Source organism: Nesoenas mayeri (assembly GCF_963082525.1).
Source record: "Nesoenas mayeri genome assembly, chromosome: 3".
Lineage (NCBI taxonomy): Eukaryota > Metazoa > Chordata > Aves > Columbiformes > Columbidae > Nesoenas > Nesoenas mayeri.
This window is the reverse complement of record NC_137544.1, coordinates 4,204,010-4,222,149: the sequence shown is the minus strand read 5'-3', so window position 1 is coordinate 4,222,149 and position 18,140 is coordinate 4,204,010. Positions and strand designations below refer to the sequence as shown.

General features: G+C 52.1%; 1 protein-coding gene across 1 annotated transcript; it reads left to right on the top strand.

Moving 5' to 3' along the window:
• Positions 1 to 11,539: 11,539 nt before the first annotated feature.
• Positions 11,540 to 12,598, top strand: PAQR8 (progestin and adipoQ receptor family member 8; the record flags this gene model as incomplete). Its single annotated transcript, XM_080342927.1, has 1 exon — positions 11,540 to 12,598. One exon carries the CDS (start codon positions 11,540 to 11,542, stop codon positions 12,596 to 12,598), a length of 1,059 nt encoding a protein of 352 aa, XP_080199053.1.
• Between the last annotated feature and the right edge of the window lie 5,542 nt (positions 12,599 to 18,140).

The window sequence follows — 18,140 nt, the reverse complement described above, 5'->3', positions numbered from 1 at the left end:
CCATTCTCATCCCCGCGCCAGATCACACACATGGAGCTGCTGGAGAGGGGCCAGAGGAGCCCAGAAATGATTCGAGGCTGAAACAGCTCTGCTGGGAGGACAGGCTGAGAGATTTGGGTGTTCAGCTGGAGAAGAGAAGCTCTGGGGAGACTTTATTGAGGCCTTTCTGTACTTAAAAGGGGCTGAGAAGAGAGATGGGGACAGACTTTTTAGCAGGGCCTGTTGTGACAGGACAAGGGGTGATGGTTTTAAACCAAAGGAGGGAGATTCAGGCCAGATATGAGGAAGAAATTGTTTACAGTGAGGGTGGTGAGAGCCTGTCCCAGGTTGGCCAGAGAGGTGGTGGATGAACCATCCCTGGAGACATCCCAGGCCAGGCTGGACGGGGCTCTGAGCAACCTGAGCTGGTGAAGATGTCCCTGCTCATGGCAGGGGTGGCACTGTGGGAGCTTTAATGGTCCATTCCAACCCAAACTAGTCTGTGATTCTATGACAGGGAAAAATGGAGGCCTCCTGCCCACCTTATTCACCACAGATGTTTCCCCTCCTCAATTTGGGATCATGCTGGTGGATGGTGCTGGAATGTGCCAAAGCTTCATCTAGGCTGGAGTGACCCTATCAGAGCTGGGAAGTCCCATTCCCAAGCTGCCTTTCCCTGCAGAACAAGCGCTCCTTCTGTTTCCCTCATAAACCCATCACAAAGTAACAGTCCTGACAGGCTGGGGAAGCAAAACCCACATAAAGAAGCTGACACAGAGATGGGAGAGGGCAAAATGATCTCTGCACTCTGCCCCTAAACCGTGTCCCTGTGAACAACATCTATGTGTCTTTTAAGCACCTCCAGTGATGGTGACTCGACAGCTTCCCTGGGCAGCCTGTTCCAGTGCTTCATAACCCCTTCTGTAAACAAATTGTTCCTAATATCCAGTCTAAACTTCCCCTGGCACAATTTGAGGCCATTTCCTCTCATCCTATCAAGATCAGTTGGTTCAACCTCCCCTGCTCAAGCAGGGTCACCCAGAGCCAGTTGCCCAGGACCACATCCAGATGGCTGCTGATGACCACCAAGGATGGAGAGTCCACAGCCTCCCCAAGCAACCTGTGCCAGTGCTCGGTCAGCCTCACAGTTAAAAATAAAAGTGTTTTCTGATGTTCAGAGGAACCTCCAGTGTTTCAGTGTGTGCTCATGGCCTCTGGTCCTGTCTGTTCTACTTTGAAGGTAGAAACTCCACCCTTGGGAGAGATCTATAGAGTCATAGAATCAGTTTGGTTGGAAGAGACTCTCAAGATTGAGTCCAACCATAACCCAACACTGGCACTAAACCATGTCCCTAAGAGCTTCATCTACATGTGTTTTAAGCCCCTCCATGGATGGTGACTCCAACACTGCCCTGGGCAGCCCGTTCCAATGCCCCACAGCCCTTTGGGGAAGAAATTGTTCCCAGTGTCCAATCTGAACCTTCCCTGGTGCAACCTGAGGCCATTTATACTTGTCCTATCACTTGCTACCTGGGAGAAGAGACCAACCCCCTCCATGCTCCAACCTCCTTGGAATCTCCATTCATGTGACCTCCATCCTTGGAGATGTTCAAAGCCCATGGTCCTTGGCAATCACCTCTGGAGGTCCCATCCCACCCCAACCACTCTTTGGTGACTTTCTGTCCCTGTCCCAGTGTCTCCCCTTGGGTTTCACCCTCCAGCTCTGCTGCTCCCGGCCGTGGGGTTTCCAACTAGTTTGAACTTTGCTTTTTCCAGCTCAATGTTACAAAAATTACAAAGATGCTGAAGGAAGTGGAGCATCTCCCATGTGAGGAAGGGCTGAGGGAGCTGGGGCTCTGGAGCTGGAGAACAGGAGACTGAGGGGTGACCTTATTAATGTTTATAAATATATAAAGGATGAGTGTCAGGAGGATGGAGCCAGGCTCTTCTCAGTGACAACCAGCAGTAAGACAAGGGGTAATGGGTTCAAACTGGAACACAAGAGGTTCCACTTAAATTGGAGAAGAAACTTGTTGGGGTGAGGGTGTCAGAGCCTGGCCCAGGCTGCCCAGGGAGGTTGTGGAGTCTCCTTCTCTGCAGACATTCCAACCCGCCTGGACACCTTCCTGTGTAACCTCATCTGGGTGTTCCTGCTCCATGGGGGGATTGCACTGGATGAGCTTTCCAGGTCCCTTCCAACCCCTGACATTCTGTGATCCTGTGGATGTGTCTGGGCCGGGCTCGGCTCAGCTCGGCTCAGCTCGCCCGGGCTCGGCCCGCGGGGCCACCCCGGGGCGGGCCGCGCATGCGCGGGACAGCGGCCGCGGCGCTGCCGGAGGCGGCCGCGGGAGGCAGCGGCGTCGGCGGGGACGGCGCGGGGGTGAGTGCGGGACAGCGCGGGCGGTGAGTGCGGGGACGGCGCAGACGGTGAGTGCGGGCGCAGCCGCGGTCCCCTCCCCGCGGGCAGAGCCTCATCCCGGGACACCCGCCGCGGGGCCCGCGGGGGTCCATCCCCCGCTGAGCTCCGCTGGCCCCGCGTGGGTACCGCGGCTCCCCAGCCACGCCCGTCCATCCCTCCATCCATCCCTCCATCCCTCCATCCCTGCGGGTTGGGTCACGCCGGGCCGGTGCACACCCCAGCACCTGCACACTGGGGCGGGTCCCCGAGTGGGTAAAACACGCGTGGACCTCGATGCGCGATCTTTTCGCCCCCCTTCCCCCAAGGTCCATCAATCCGGTGTCTTGCAGCCGGGGAAAAAGCGCAAGGAGTGCAGGAGTGCACGGGGATAAATGAACTTTGGCCATAAATTCCCCCCCGAAAGCCTCCGTGACCTGTGTCTCCAGGGCTTTCTGAAGGAGAGAGGTGGGCATCATTTGTCCTCCGTGTTTGTTAATAGCTGCGGGTGGATTTTCCTTGCGTGACTTTGACCCGAGGACGTTCTGGATGCCATGGCGAGGAGATGCATAGTTTAGCCATGAGCCGCGTGAAGAACCAGCTCCTGGTGTTTGTTTTGGAGCTGCCACCTGCCCGTTTCACTTGACGCACCCCAGCTCATGCCTTGAATGGTCTGATGAAGGGTCGTTCCCTCCTTGTCATCTCCAGGATGCTTTGTTGGTGATTATCCCCCAGTTTCACAGCTGGATTTTTCCTGATAACTTCACGAGCACCTCACTTTTTTGAAGGGGGGGAAAAATTACATTGAACAGGCGTTTGCTCAGTGTCAAACTGACGTGTCTGGTGCATGAGCAGCGCTGGGTACGGAGCCTCCTGATTGCTGTGCTGGGGGGAAAATGCCGCAGATTAACTGGTGCTGGGTGCACAGGCACTGGTACCAGTACCAGACTGGTCCTGCACATGATTCATGTTCGGTTCTGCACAGCTCTGGAGCTTCATCCCCAGGCTGCTATGGCCAGGGATGGCGTTTTGCTGCGCCGTGGGATGGAGACGTTGGGGTATTTTTGCGGATGGTCGCTGCAGAGCTGGGAAATGGGTTATTTTGGGGGTGCCATCCACAGGGGGCTGAAGGGGTTGGGATGAGGATGTATGTGATGCCAGCCTGGCAGCAGTCACTGAAAAAGAGCAAAATCACAAAAGGGATGATGTGCATATGCAGCGCTCCGCAGGACTGGCATCCAGCGCTCTGAAGTCTGTTTTCTGTCTCTGCCGGGGCAGGGAGGGGACAGCCAGCCATGAGTTCCACGCGCGGACGGTGCTGCTTGTGATGGGGTGCAGCAGGGGTGATAGGTGTTGCACATAGTTCCTAGAAACCCACGGGCTTGTGGGGCCAAACCACAAGCCGTCACACATTTCCTGCCGCCTGGCTGCTGGAGGTGTGGGTTAACAGCCCTGTGCACGGCGGGATTTTCTGGTCGCTGGGCACCGTGCTTTTATTTATTCACACTGATGCTGCAGCCGGAGCCTCTGGGTGAGGGTTTTGCTGTGGGGAGAGGTGGCTGGTGCAAGCGACATGCTGAGAATGGCAGAGCTGCCACCGTTGGGTCACGTTTGTGTGCTTGCAGCTCCTTGCACGTCCCGAGTCACGCACCAGCTGCCAGTACACATGGTAACCCCGTTCCTGGGGTCAGGCCAGCGGCCCTTTAATTGCAGTATCCATTTATGCTGAAGAAATTCCTCCCCAGGAATAAATTTCCAGGAAAGCTCAGAGAGGCTGCACGTTTGGTATGTGTCCATATGCAGTCATACCTTATGCCCTCCATCCTTCAGGCAAGTAGAACTTGCTCACGGTTGCTTTTTATTCCCCGATGGATCAAGAAGGGATTTAACGTGGATGCAGCACAACCCGCATCCCTTGTTTGGTGGGGATTGTGACGAGGAAGAGTTTCTTGTGTTTCACTAGGAGGTTCAGCACAGTGTAGATTTCATCCCCACGCAGAATATACCGTTTCAGTCCATTTGTACATCACTCCTTTCACATGTACATCTCCAATTGCATCCTTGTAAAGATGCAGCTGGTCAAACCCAATGCCACGAGTTATGAAGGAATCAATGACTGGAGAGAGCAGAGTCATTTCAGGAAGGGAAAAAATGTCCATAAAGTGCTGAAGTGAAGGACTCTTGCCATAGAAGTCACTCACCTGGTACAGGGGGACGTGCTGCCTACCACCGTAGAGCTCAGTTACCTCTTCATCAGGCGCTGCTTTGAACCCCCTATATACTGTCCCCACTTGGACATAATGGAAAGCATCGATCTTCATCAGATGTACATCATAGTGGAGTCTGTGTATGGCAAAGCCTGGGATGCACTCATACTTCCCAAGCCCTTCTGGATGCTTAAATAGTTCTATGAGGATGTCTGTGGCAGTGTTGGAAATCATGGAGTGTAGTAAATTAGAATAGTGTGCTAATGTGTGATTGCAGTCAAAGCCATCCAGTCCTCAGGGCTTGGCAAGGTCCTGGAAGGGTGGCACTGGTGTCACTCACTGCAGAGCTCGCAGGGTTAAACAGTTAAATACGAGGAGGTCCCAGCTGGGACAAAGGGTTTGAGTGCGGGAAGAGCAGAGCTGCAGCTCCGGGGGCTGGCACAGAGCCGCACTCTGCCCGCAGCAGCCACAGTGCTCTGCATGATTTATATACATTTTTTTCTAATGACCGAAGCTCTAAAATCCACAACCATAAAAAAAAAATAATAATGCTTTTATGCAAGAGGCTTTTGTGGACGACAGTAAATTAAGCAGCCTTGGCCCGTAGGCTCCACAGGACCTTTTGACACCGGTGCGGAGCCTTTCGGCACGGGTGCGGAGCCCCGAGCAGCGCACAGGCGTTTTGGTTTGGTTGCTCTGCCTGCAGGCAGATGGTTCCTGGCCTGTCCCATCAGCACATAAATCTGAGCAGGGAGGAACTTGTGGGCTCACTGAGGTCTCCCTGCGTTAGCGGGAGTTCCTGTCTCCAGCAAATCTCACAGAATGACAGAGTCACAGAATGTCAGGGCTTGGAAGGGACCTGGAAAGCTCATCCAGTGCAATCCCCCCATGGAGGAGGAACACCCAGATGAGGTTACACAGGAAGGTGTCCAGGCGGGTTGGAATGTCTGCACAGAAGGAGACTCCACAACCCCCCTGGGCAGCCTGTTCCAGGCTCTGACACCCTCACCGGGAACAAGTTTCTTCTCAAATTTAAGTGGAACCTCTTGTGTTCCAGTTTGAACCCATAATCTGTACTGAAAGAGTTGTGCCATGGGCTGGTGGCTTTAGGAAAGGCTTATGGCCTTGTGTAGGTCGCTATTGAGGAATGGAGGGGAGGGGTAGTGCGTCCTATGGGCCTTGCAGAGGGAAATGTAGGAGGTAAAAGCAGGATGCAGCTGAAACAAATCCAAGCCCCTTTTTCAGCCAATGGGGAAAAACAAACCACCCCCCCGCCCACAAACACGAACAAAAACCCCAAACAAAACCAAACCCAAGCACTTTCCTGGCAGCTGATCCCACTGCATCGGTGGTCCCCGCAGGACTGAATGTAGCAGGGTGGCTGGAGCAAAACCGTGTCTGGGGATGTGCTGACACCTCAGCAAGCTGATGGCTGCAGGTCGTTAATCAGGAACCCAGTCTGGTTTGATCGCTGGTGAACTCGAAGCCTGTAAGTGTGGGTATTGCACCCCAGGGATCTCACACCACCCGCAACTGAGCCACGGGCTGTTGTGGGTTGTGTCTGTGTGTGGGAAAAGAAGGTGGTGAGCAGACTGGATAGTGTGAAGAGCAACCGTTTGGTGAGATCAGGAGGAAAAGCTGCGGAATGTTGCCTCAATCTTGAGCCATTTTTGATAGGAGGAGGATGGATTTGCCAGAGGAGATCATTCTCAGACAGGGTCTACGGGTAGAAATAATGAATATTAACATTTTTGCCCCTGCGTAGTGCTAAAGAGCAGAGACAACCAGAATATGCACTAGCTTAGTTTTGGGGTGGTGGAGGGAATGAGGAGCTGTCCTGAGCCCCCTGCTCCTGACCACCATGGCAGAGTCATGTTGACTGCTAAGAGACTCCCTCAGTGCAGACCTGCAAATACTTTGTGCAATTTCCCTCTCTGGGGAGAGAAACTGAGGCAGGGAAGACAATAAAATATGATAATGTATTGGGTTGGAAGGTATATTCATGTACCCACTCAGGAAATACGGTGGTAAAACACTGGTATATGTTGGGCAGAAAGGTGGTGGATGCCCCATCCCTGGAGACATCCCAGGCCAGGCTGGACGGGGCTCTGAGCAACCTGAGCTGGTGAAGATGTCCCTGCTCATGGCAGGGGTGCCACTGGGGGAGCTTTGAAGGTCTCTCCAACCCAAACTATGATTCTATGAAAATCAGGCTCCTGCTCAATGTTTGGATGCCGAAGCCGCTGCAAGAGGCACCTGCTGCTTGGCGTGGCCAAGCTGGACACCAGCCTCATCTGCTTCCAGGCCACAAGAACCATGGGGAGCTGACGGTGCCATCCATGGGGGATCCTGCCATGTCCTGCCAGCTCTAATGCCTCATCTCCCAGCATCACAGAATGTTCATTTTCTAGTCATAATATGCATTTGGACAAACCCCAGGTCAGCTACATGCTGTGTGTGTGTATGAGTATATGGAAAGGTAGAATTTGAGCCATTTTATTTTATTTGAATTTTTATAGAAGGTTATTTTGACCCTCTTTCTTAACAGATAAAGGAGTTGCACCAGGGAAGGTTCAGACTGGATATTAGGCACCATTTCTTCCCCAAAGGGCTGTGGGGCATTGGAACAGGCTGCCCAGGGCAGTGCTGGAGTCACCATCCCTGGAGCTGTTTAAAAGACACGTAGATGAGGTTCTTAAGGACATAGTTTAGTGCCAGTGTTGGGTTAATGGTTGAGCGCAATGATCTTGAGGATCTCTTCCAACCAAAATGATTCTGTGAATTTTGAACCCCAGGATTCAAAATGACCCGCTGTCCTTCCAGGGGCTTTTGCTCTACTCCCAGAAGAGAGGAATTCAGGAATTAATCACCTGCGGCTCATAAAATGGGCCCGTTGCCCACTGCTCCGTGATCACTGCTGTTATGCTATCCACATTTTTTATTTTGTGATAAATACAATGTGTTTATTAAAGACTTCCCCACAGCTGAGCTCCCCGGTCCTCTCTGCTTTGTTTAGCAGGATTTGCTGCCTTTCTAGAAGCCTGTGTTAACCTCTGGTGCCTGAATACTGTCCTGCGAACAAATATATCGCATTGGCGCAGCCTAAGTCCCAGTCAACGCCGAGGCTGGACCGGTGGGAAAATCAGCCGTGCTCTGTAGGAAATTTTCTCATTCAAACCACTCCATCCGACTGTGCCCAAAAAGCTGGGAAGAAGCTCGGCTTTCCATTATCCTCTTCAAAAGGGAGAGGAAAAATTGGAACACGGGGATCGTTCTCCTCCTTGTGCCGCGGGTCTTATTGTGCTGCTATGATCCAGCCTGGCCAGCGTCCATTCCCTTCTCGCCTTGCAGCTCCCTCCCCGAATCAAATGCTGCTTCTTGGTTGCTGTTAATTGGGAGCAGCCAAAATAACTGAATCCCCCGGAGATGGGGGGAGTGAGGACAGAATCTCAACGAGATGCCCGGCTGATGAATGTGGCTTTCAGCTGCTGCGACGCCCCTGTGCAGGGAAAAGAATAGGGGCTCTGTGAAAAGTGAAACAGCCAGTGCTGACCTTGGCTTTCTGGGTTGGTTTTTTTTTTTAATTTTTTTTTTTTCCCCTTTCTCTCTCATTTCTAAGGTTAATTGCTCGTTGCTTTGTCCATCACATGATCACTGGGATTTGCCAACTCGTTCTCACTCGTTAATGTCACAAGTGCCGTTTAAAATAAGCAGCCTACCGGGTTCCTGGTTCAGCACTGTTTATCCCAGTATCAGATGTGTTTTCCTGTGATTTCGGACTATTATTTTGAAAATCTCTGCCCCTCCCTTGGCCTGTTAACAACGGGCATTTTCCAGCTTTGAAGCCTGGCTGGAAGAACGTGTGCAGCGTGGGAGCTCTCCCCAGCTCTGCGCACAGGCGATGCGCGCTGTACACACCGAGCCCTCAGTGCCGGTGCCAGCCTGTGCCAGGGACAGATGCTGGCACAGCTTGGACCCTTTCAGCATGCAAAGCGCGCAGGACACGGGTGCTGGAAGAGGTGACGCGCCCCTCGCATCGACAAACATCCCTATGGGCAGGGTTGGCTGTCGCCTGCCTGCGTGTCTTTTGGTTGTCTTTGCTCTTTATCATAAAATCATTAGATGGTTTGGGTGGGAAGGGACCTCCAAAGCTCATCCAGTGCCACCCCTGCCATGAGCAGGGACATCTTCACCAGCTCAGGTTGCTCAGAGCCCCGTCCAGCCTGGCCTGGGATGTCTTCAGGGATGGTTCATCCACCACCTCTCTGGCCAACCTGAGACAGGCTGTCAACACCCTCAGTGCAAACAATTTCTTCCACTGGATGTGAAGAAAAGGTTCTTCACCCAGAGGGTGCTGGACACTGAACAGGCTCCCCAGGGAGGTGTCACGGCCCCAAGCCTGACAGTGTTCAAGAGGAGACTGGACAACGTCCTCAGACACACGGTGTGAACTGTGAGGTTGTCCTGTGCAGGGTCAGGAGTTGGACTCCATGATCCTTGTGGGTCCCTTCCAACTCAGGACATTCTGTGATTCAAGGATATTTAGTCTTACGCATCTGTGAAACTAAAATACCATTTGCAGGGACCACCTTCCCTTCCACCTTTTGTAGTTAAGGCAGCTCCATCAAACTGAGCGGCCAGATTCCTCTGTGAAAGGTGCTGAGGCAGAAAGGCTGGTAAGCACAGGGAGAGAACTGACTGGAAAATGCAAGTCCTAGTTACAACAACTGCCATCTGCTAGAACAAGGAAGCAACATGAAAATATTTTGTCTGTTATCAGAAGCTTTGGGTTGCGAGAGGAAGTGGGACTTGAAACCTGGTGCAGCGTCTGCTCTGACTTTGCTCTTTGTGCTGTGTCGCTCCGAGGCCGTTCGACAGCTCAAATCCCTCTCCGTGTTTCACACCATTTCACATCTTGCAGCCCAGCACGGGTCTCCCATCATGCACCCACACAAACTATACCCCTTGTCCCACCTCTGACAGAAGAAAAACAGATCATTTCCCACACTCAGCCAAAATGCTGATTTGCATTGAATTATTGTTGGCCACCTCCCTGCACTTGCAGCTCTGGTTGGGTGTGTATGAGCTTAGGAGGCAGGCTCCACTCCTGCAAAAATATATGTGTTGGCTGCACAGGGGTTACCAGAGCCCTGCAGAGTCTGGTGGGGCTCTGTCAACATCAAATTGAGTTCAAGCATGGACATCACTATGATGAGTTCTCTCTTTTTTTTGTGTGTGTGGCATAAACACCAGCAGGGAAGAGAAATATCCAGGCTGGAAGGGAAATAGAGGGTACTGCAAGTTAATTCAATGCTGTGAGGTTGTCTGCAGACATTAGGATCCTGCTGTGCCCTGAATCTGAAGCTTTCCAGCCAGAGCTTAGCAACTCTGGAGGTTGCCAAGGAGCAGAGCAGGCAGAGCAGCGCCCAGCACTGGCGTTCGGCTGCTCTGAGCGTCCAGGCACATCTCGGAGAATCAGAGAATCACAGAATGGTTTGTGTTGAAGGGACCTTAAAGCTCATCCAGCGCCACCCCTGCCATGAGCAGGGACATCTTCACCAGCTCAGGTTGCTCAGAGCCCCGTCCAGCCTGGCCTGGGATGTCTCCAGGGATGGTTCATCCACCACCTCTCTGGCCAACCTGGGACAGGCTCTCACCACCCTCAGCACAGACAATTTCCTCCTCATGTCTGGCCTGAATATCACCTCTTGTAGTTGAAAACTGATGCGGAGCCTCTCGTTTCTCCTTCACCTTCCAGCCCTGTTGCTTTTTGCAGGTGGAAGGAGGAGGGCTGCAGATTTGGGACTGTGCACTTCTGCCCATCTCCCTCTGCCCCGTCCCTGCAGCAGCCCCAGGCACGACACCCCTGTGCAAGCTGTGTGCCAGGGAAGCCAGGTGTATTGCAACCTCCACAATTTGGTTGGGACCCTCTTCACTTGGGTGCAGAAAGGCAAGTTATCCCTTAAATAAGTAATTTGACCTTAATTTTGCCCCTGAGCAGTTTGTTCTATGGGAAAGGGTTGTTCAGCATGGAGAAGAGAAGCTCCGAGGGGACCTTATTGCAACCTTTCTGGACTTAAAAGAGCCGATAAGAAAGATGGGGACAGACTTTTGAGCAGGGCCTGTTGCAATAGGACAAGGGGTGATGGTTTTAAACTAAAGGAGGGAGATTCAGGCCAGACATGAGGAAGAAATTGTTTATAATGCGGGTGGTAAAACACTGTCCCAGGTTGGCCAGAGAGGTGGTGGATGAACCATCCCTGGAGACATCCCAGGCCAGGCTGGACGGGGCTCTGAGCAACCTGAGCTGGTGAAGATGTCCCTGCTCATGGCAGGGGTGGCACTGGGGGAGCTTTGGAGGTCCCATCCCACCGAAACCATTCTGTTTTTCTATGAAAAATTCCCTCTGCAAATATTCAGGTGCTTTCTCGACATCTAACTGCTTCTTGCCTTCCATTATTGGCAGCTCCTGGCTACTCCCAAACATGCTCCAAGCTGAGTGACATTGCTGTGCCTACCTGACACCAGCTGAACTGCAGGGACAGGACTGTGTTGTCCTTCTCCATGCTGAATTTAGGACTGCTGAGTCAAAAAAAGCCCCCGTTCCCTAAGAGCAGGGCCAGCACCTTGAGAACATCATGCCTCATCCCACCCAGAATGGCAACATGCTCTTCTCCCCAATGCATTGTTATTAAATTGGATATTAGGAACAATTTCTTCATGGAAAGGGCTATTGGGCATTGGAACAGGCTGCCCAGGGCAGTGCTGGAGTCACCATCCCTGGAAGGGCTTAAAAGACACGTAGATGAGTTTCTTAGGGACATGGTTTAGTGCCAGAGTTTAGCTAATGGTTAGATGCGATGATCTTGAGGGTCCCTCCCAACCAGAATGATTCTATGATTAATGTTTCCTCTGTCTCCCCTGCCCGCAGGGCACAAAGACGACACACACGGCGAAGATGACGGCCATCCTGGCGCGGCTCAGCACGCTGTCCCTCAGCGGGCAGCATCTCAGCCGCCTCCCCAGGCTGCTGGAGGACGGTCTGCCCCAGATGCCCTGCACGGTCAAGGAGTGCGAGGTGCCGCAGCTCTTCCGCGAGCCGTACATCCACGGCGGGTACCGGCCCACCGGCCAGGACTGGCGCTACTACTTCCTCAGCCTCTTCCAGAAGCACAACGAGGTGGTCAACGTGTGGACTCACCTCCTGGCAGCGCTGGCGGTGCTGCTGAGGTTCAAGACCTTTGCGGAGGCCGAGCAGGTACCCGTGGACGCGTGGTCCTTGCCTTTGCTCGTCTTTGTCCTCTCCTCCGTCACCTACCTGACCTGCAGCCTCTTGGCCCACCTCCTGCAGTCCAAATCGGAGCTGTACCACTATACCTTCTACTTCGTGGACTACGTTGGAGTCAGCATCTACCAGTACGGTAGTGCCTTGGCCCATTTCTACTACAGCTCCGACCAAGCCTGGTATGACAAATTCTGGCTTTTCTTCCTGCCAGCGGCTGCTTTCTGTGGCTGGTTGTCCTGTGCCGGCTGCTGCTACGCAAAATATCGGTACCGCCGGCCTTACCCCGTCATGAGGAAGATGTGCCAGGTGATCCCAGCAGGGCTGGCGTTCATCTTGGATATCAGTCCCGTCGCCCATCGGGTGGTTCTGTGTCACCTGGGAGGCTGTGAGGAAGATGCTGCTTGGTACCACACGTACCAGATACTGTTTTTCCTCATCAGCGCTTATTTCTTCTCCTGCCCCGTCCCTGAGAAGTACTTCCCTGGCTCCTGTGATATCATTGGCCATGGCCACCAGATCTTCCACGCCTTCCTGGCCATCTGCACCCTGTCACAGCTGGAAGCCATTCTATTGGATTACAAGAACAGGCAGGAGATTTTCCTGAAAAGACACGGGCCTTTCTCCATTTATCTCTCTTGCATCTCTTTTTTTGGCCTGGTGGCTTGTAGTGCCATCACAGCTTACATCCTGCGGTGCAGGATCAAGGCCATCCTGGCTAAAAAAGACTCCTGAGAGTCACAAATGTGACATCACCAGGGTGGTGAAAAATCAAGAAAAGGGGCATAACATATTAGAGACATAACTGGCTTCTTTGCCTAACCTGCTGTGACTAACATGGACCTGGGACTTGGGTGGAGGGCTGGAGATTTCATGCTGGATGCATTTTCACAGCAGGAACTTGCCTTTTGCCATCCAGGGGAAATGGGGTGTTTTAAGCCAGAACTAATCATTGAACTAAGGATGCCGGAATAGGCAGAGGTTTCTTGTTCATTCTGGTAAAGCTGTGGGGGGTATCTTGCTGAATGTCAGGGGAGGCAACTTGAAGGTTGTGAGGATGTAGAAGGGGCTCACAAGGCAGTGGAGAACGCACCTTGAGGACCACAGCTGCATGTGATGGCCTCTTTGGGTTTTGCCATCTCTGCTGTCTGTGGGAGATCTGTTTTATGAAAGGCAGTGGCAAGGCTTCAGGAGGAGTCTACATTTCTAGGGTTCTGGTGCAAGGGTGTGTGGGGCACAGTGGTTGGTAGGATCCTTTTCCAGTTGTGTTAAGCCAGGTTCTCTCTAGGGTCCCTTTGTCTAGTATCTCAACACCAGGTTGCTGAGGTGGCTTTGGCAAAGCATGTTTGGAGACTTAGGCCTGGCCTGGGGTCCTGTAGGACAAGCTGGATCTGAACGTGAGCCCTGTGTCTGCTGGTGGAGATGTTAGCTCAGCTCCATCTTCTCTTTCTGTCTGACTGCATCAGCTGCAGTGGAGCTGCTCACCAAAACGACGCAGCCGGGCTGTCCCAAGGGTTACCAACAGGACATGGGTCTTTCTCAGCAGTTGGAATTTCACCTAAGGTCGTGGTAGCGTTGACAGCCATTTGGTAGCCTACACGACAGGTCTTCAAGGCTCCTCACTTCCATTTGAAGCGCTTGGTTGCCTTTGAGGAGCTGGGCCTGGGTCAGGCTGGAGATGGCTTTGAGTCTTCCCCAGTGGCAGAGGTTGAGCACCCCTGAGGCCACCCGTGTTCAGGGTGTTGGTCCCAGGAGGGGTGATGCTTTCAGTGCATCATTTTGGCTGCTTGTGTGACGGGTTCATGCATTCCTGCATTGACTGCATCATCTAAGGACTCGGACTGAGCTCCAGCACTGTCCATGCAGTGTAGAGTAACCTGGCTGTGACCTGTCTGGTACGTGAAAGGCTCTGAGCCTCCAACAACCCTACTGCAGTCATGGGCAAAAGGATAAGCAAGTGAAGTAGTCTTTATTCCCCTCTTAATGGTTCTTTTCAGAACACCAAGCAGTCCTTGGTGGGTCCCATAGGAAGGCTGACCTCGAAGCTGCAGACTTGCTTTTCTCTGACCAGCGGGTCTGTGAATCTGGCACGTTTTTATCAGCACTAGACGAAGGTTTAACAGCAAAAGGCAGGAGCAGAGTGACAGCATCAAGGTCCTGTGCAACCTTGGGATGGGTTTCTCCTTGAGACTTGGAGATTCCTGTGCCGAGTGGCAAAGATAGTGAGTGGTCAGGGACACTCCATGTCCATGAGTCAGTCCTGTCCATGGTGTAGAAAGGACTGATTTACTGTTTCCCTCACCAGATGAGTCTCTTCTGTGCCTGCTTGGGAGGAGCTTCAGTTGCACTGAAGTTGGTAGCACTTGCAGGACAGGATGCTCAGAGCCAGTGCAGAAATATGGTCCTATATTCAGCTCACACACCTTCTGTTTGACCCACTGCTTAGTAAAGCCTGGCACAGCTCCTCCCAGCTATACAGTGTGCAAGACCTGCAGCCTCAAACACTTCCACATCGGGCAAATTCCTAGAAGGTATAAATCTTTGCTGAAAGCAAAGCAGCCATGGGATCTCTGCCAGCCACAGATTGGTCTCGTTGAACCCAAGGGCAGGCAAATGAATTGTGATGGGTGGTTCTGAGCAGGCAGAGTTGAGGGTTGGGGTATGATTTGTCGTGACAAGCACTGATTTCTGCACTTGATCTGTTTTTTTAACTATTGATACGTGTGTGTTTGTGTACGTGTGTGTGCGCATGATTTATTATCCAGAAAGGCTTTGCCTTTGGCTTCTATATGTGCAGAGCATCCTAGTTGGGTCAAGATTAGCCTGAAGGAAACAGTGCTATGGTACTGGAGGAGCAAGGTGGGCCAGACAACAAGTGTCTCTGAAACGGATCTGTTAGTAGGTGCTTTGCTGTGTTCTGTGTACTAATTTGAAACTCATGGCCCTATCAACAAATTAAATACAGAGGGAGAGGGAAGGAAGTTTTGAGTACAAGAGAAGAAATCATAGGGGAGCCTTCAGGTCGTATAGTCCATGCTTTCTCATCACTCTTGGCCTCCTGGTTTACATCCAGGCTAGCTGAGAAGTTAATTACTTCATTTCCTACGGTGTAATTTGATGGTACAGCCATGCTGACCTAACAGTAAATGTGCCTCCGGGGAGCGGCAAGTGGAGATGGTCCCACTTACACCTCGTCATTCCCCTTCCCTTGCACAGAAGCTCATCTGACCGCAGAGCGAGCTGGTGCCAGGAGATGGACCAGCAGAAAACCAATCCTACTGACAAAACGTCGGTTTTGCTGGTTTTAACTTGGAGAATTCTGCTGCCTCCAGGCAGCTTGCACAGCAGCTGGTTGCTCCATTAGCTCCGCTGCACCGATGGGCTGCTCCCTCCGTGGTCTCTGTGGCTTTGTTGGTGCGTTTCCTCCCAGTTTGAGGAAAGAGTTCCAGTGGCAGCAGTGATTTTTTCTCATAGCCTGATTTGCCTTTTGTGGTAGATAAAGCAGAATAAGGCACTGAGTGTGAACCTCGCTGGATGGCATCAGTGGGGTCCTGTGCAGGGAGTAAACTGGGCTGGTCCAGAGCTCCTTTCTTGGTGAAAACTGGGAAGGAATGGGCATCATTGCTGACAGCAAACCTTGCTCTGCTGCCACCTGGAGTCATACTGGTACCAAAGGAAGGGGTCACTCAGGCGTTTCCCTGTGTAAGGGTTTGAAAATAGATGATGTGTCCTGCCCTTGTCAAAGGGGGATGGGTACAGTAACACCGTCTGGTTCAGGGACAGGGAGAGGAGGTGCCCCCATGGCTCTTCTGAGGTATTTCTGGTCATATGTCTTCTCCTCCTTGGTCCAGCAGAAGTGAAACTTCTTCTGAAGCCATCATGTGACAGTGGTGGTGTTTTCCATATTCTCGTGTGACCCCTTGGGTGAAGCTGCTCACGTCTCCGTGTGGCCCTGCTCTCAGGCCTGGAGCTGACCTCCTGTTACCATGATGGGCTGATGGAGCAGGGGATCACCACACACATCGCTGCTGCTGTGAGGATGCACCCTTGTGTCACAAGGCACTTCGCAACACTGGAGCTTCCTTCATCCTGGTCTCCATCCTCCTCCTCTTCCTCCAACCGGCTTCTTTCTTTCCCTCATCCCCAGATTTCGTGTTTGTGCCTTATGCACCTGGCTGCCTACATGGGAAGACCCCACATGCTGTGGAGTCTGCTGCACCTCAACCGGGCACTCCTCAAAGTCCTGCTGTTCACACAGGGGGGACCAGGGCTGGGTCCAGAGAGAGTAAAAGTGCCGCTGTGATAAATGCTGAGCTCACCCTGAGAGGCTCTCATGGCCTCCTCCTTGGGCTCACTGCTTGGAGAACACCTCCTGCCGTCAGGATGTTCCTCTAAAGTCATGGCTGGGAGGGGGTGCCCATGCTTTGAAGAGCTGACCACCAAAGGTTGAGGAAACCTGAGATCCTGAAGGGCCTGCGGTCCTGACCCTCTCCCCCAGGAATCTCTGCTCCTGAGACAGTATTTTTTGCACATCTTGCAACCCGTATCTGTACAGGACAGCTCCCGAAAATTCATCCCAATGTGCCTTCTGCTTTTCCTTTTCGGAATCCATCCTGAAGGCACCTGAAGCTCTGAGCAGCCTCTGTGCTGATGGTCCATGGTTGAGCTTAACAGCCAGTGGTGCACAGAGCAGAAGAGGAGGATGGAGAGAGGTGCCTTAAACTTGTATTTATGCCTAATGATTTGTGTAACAAGGCAAGGACGGGTTCCTCGTGTGCCTTGCAATTTATATCTTTTACTGACAAGATTATTTTTAAGCACTGTTTATTACTAAGCAGAAGTACAAAAGAGTTTGTATTTTTTTTTCCCTGGGAAGGGTATGACTGTTCCATATTAACCATCCCCTTCCCAACTCTCATCTGCTGACTTTGTATTGTTGCAAACATTGATAATATTTTAAGCTTTCTACTGTACTGATCGTTATTTAAAAACCTTACTGAAAAAATAATCTGTGAAAGCAAAATGATTGTTGTGGTGTGAAATTCTCAAATGCACAACTAGAGGTTATGAGTCTTTAGGAAGAAAAGTGGATAATAATTACAGAGTGAATATATTGGAGTGGATATTAATTATAACAATAATGAACAATAGGGTGTAGTTTTATCTGTGCATCTCAAAGCACTTTGCAGGTTTCACTGTAACAACTTGATTTCATTCCCTTTTCACGAGAGAGGTGTCCTGACACTGATTACAGTGATTGAAGTTCATCATCCACAAAAGTACCTGGGTGTCCCATTTCCCTTAATTGGCATCAGAGGTGAGTATCTAGTGATTTGGTGGCCTGGCACCCAAGCACTGCAGCTTTGGTGGCCAAGCTGCGAATGGAAGTGACTGTTTAGGCAGAACATTTCAGCTTGTGCATAAAATTAAGCTCCACCTCCTCATCTTCTCGACCTGTCCTTCCTGAAGAGCCTACGTCCCTCCATGGCAACACTCGAGTCATGGGAACCGTCCCACCGTGTCTTCCTGCTCCCAGCACGATCGCAGCCCTGCAGCTGCACCCCGATCTCAAACTCGTCATGCGTAGTCCACATCCTGCCTGCATTACACGCACTGCAGGGAAACACCCCAGCGCAGTCACTTCCCAATAAATGTTTTGGGGGATTTTGCCATAACTGTGCCTTGTAGGCACTTCCTAGCTGGCATGCGAAGGCTGGAGGTGACCCTGCTTAAGCCCTGGTGTGTTCATTTTGTGATCCCTTTCTGTCACATAACTCCATGCCCGCTCCTCATCAGCCTTCTCCATCACTGTGTGACAGAGCTGATGGTACCTGCTCTATCCTCCATCCCCCTGTATTCAGCACTGCTGAGGCTGCAACTTGAATCCTTGGGTCAGTTTTGGGCCCCTCAGGCCAAGAAAGGCCTTGAGGTGCTGGAGTGAGTTGAGAGAAGGGAACAGAGCTCGTGAGGGGCTGGAGCACAAGTGTGATGGGAGCGGCTGAGGGACCTGGGGGTTCAGCTGGAGAACAGGAGCTGAGGGGAGACCTTCTGATCTCTGAACTGCCTGAAAGGAGCTTGGAGCCAGGGGGGTCGGGCTCTGCTCCCCAGGAACAAGCGTCAGGAGCAGAGGAAACGGCCTCAAGTTGCGCCAGGGGAGGTTGAGGTTGAATGTGGGGAACAATTTCTTCCCCAAAGGGCTGTGGGGAATTGGAACAGGCTGCCCAGGGCAGTGCTGGAGTCACCATCCCTGGAGGGGCTTAAAAGACATGTAGATAAG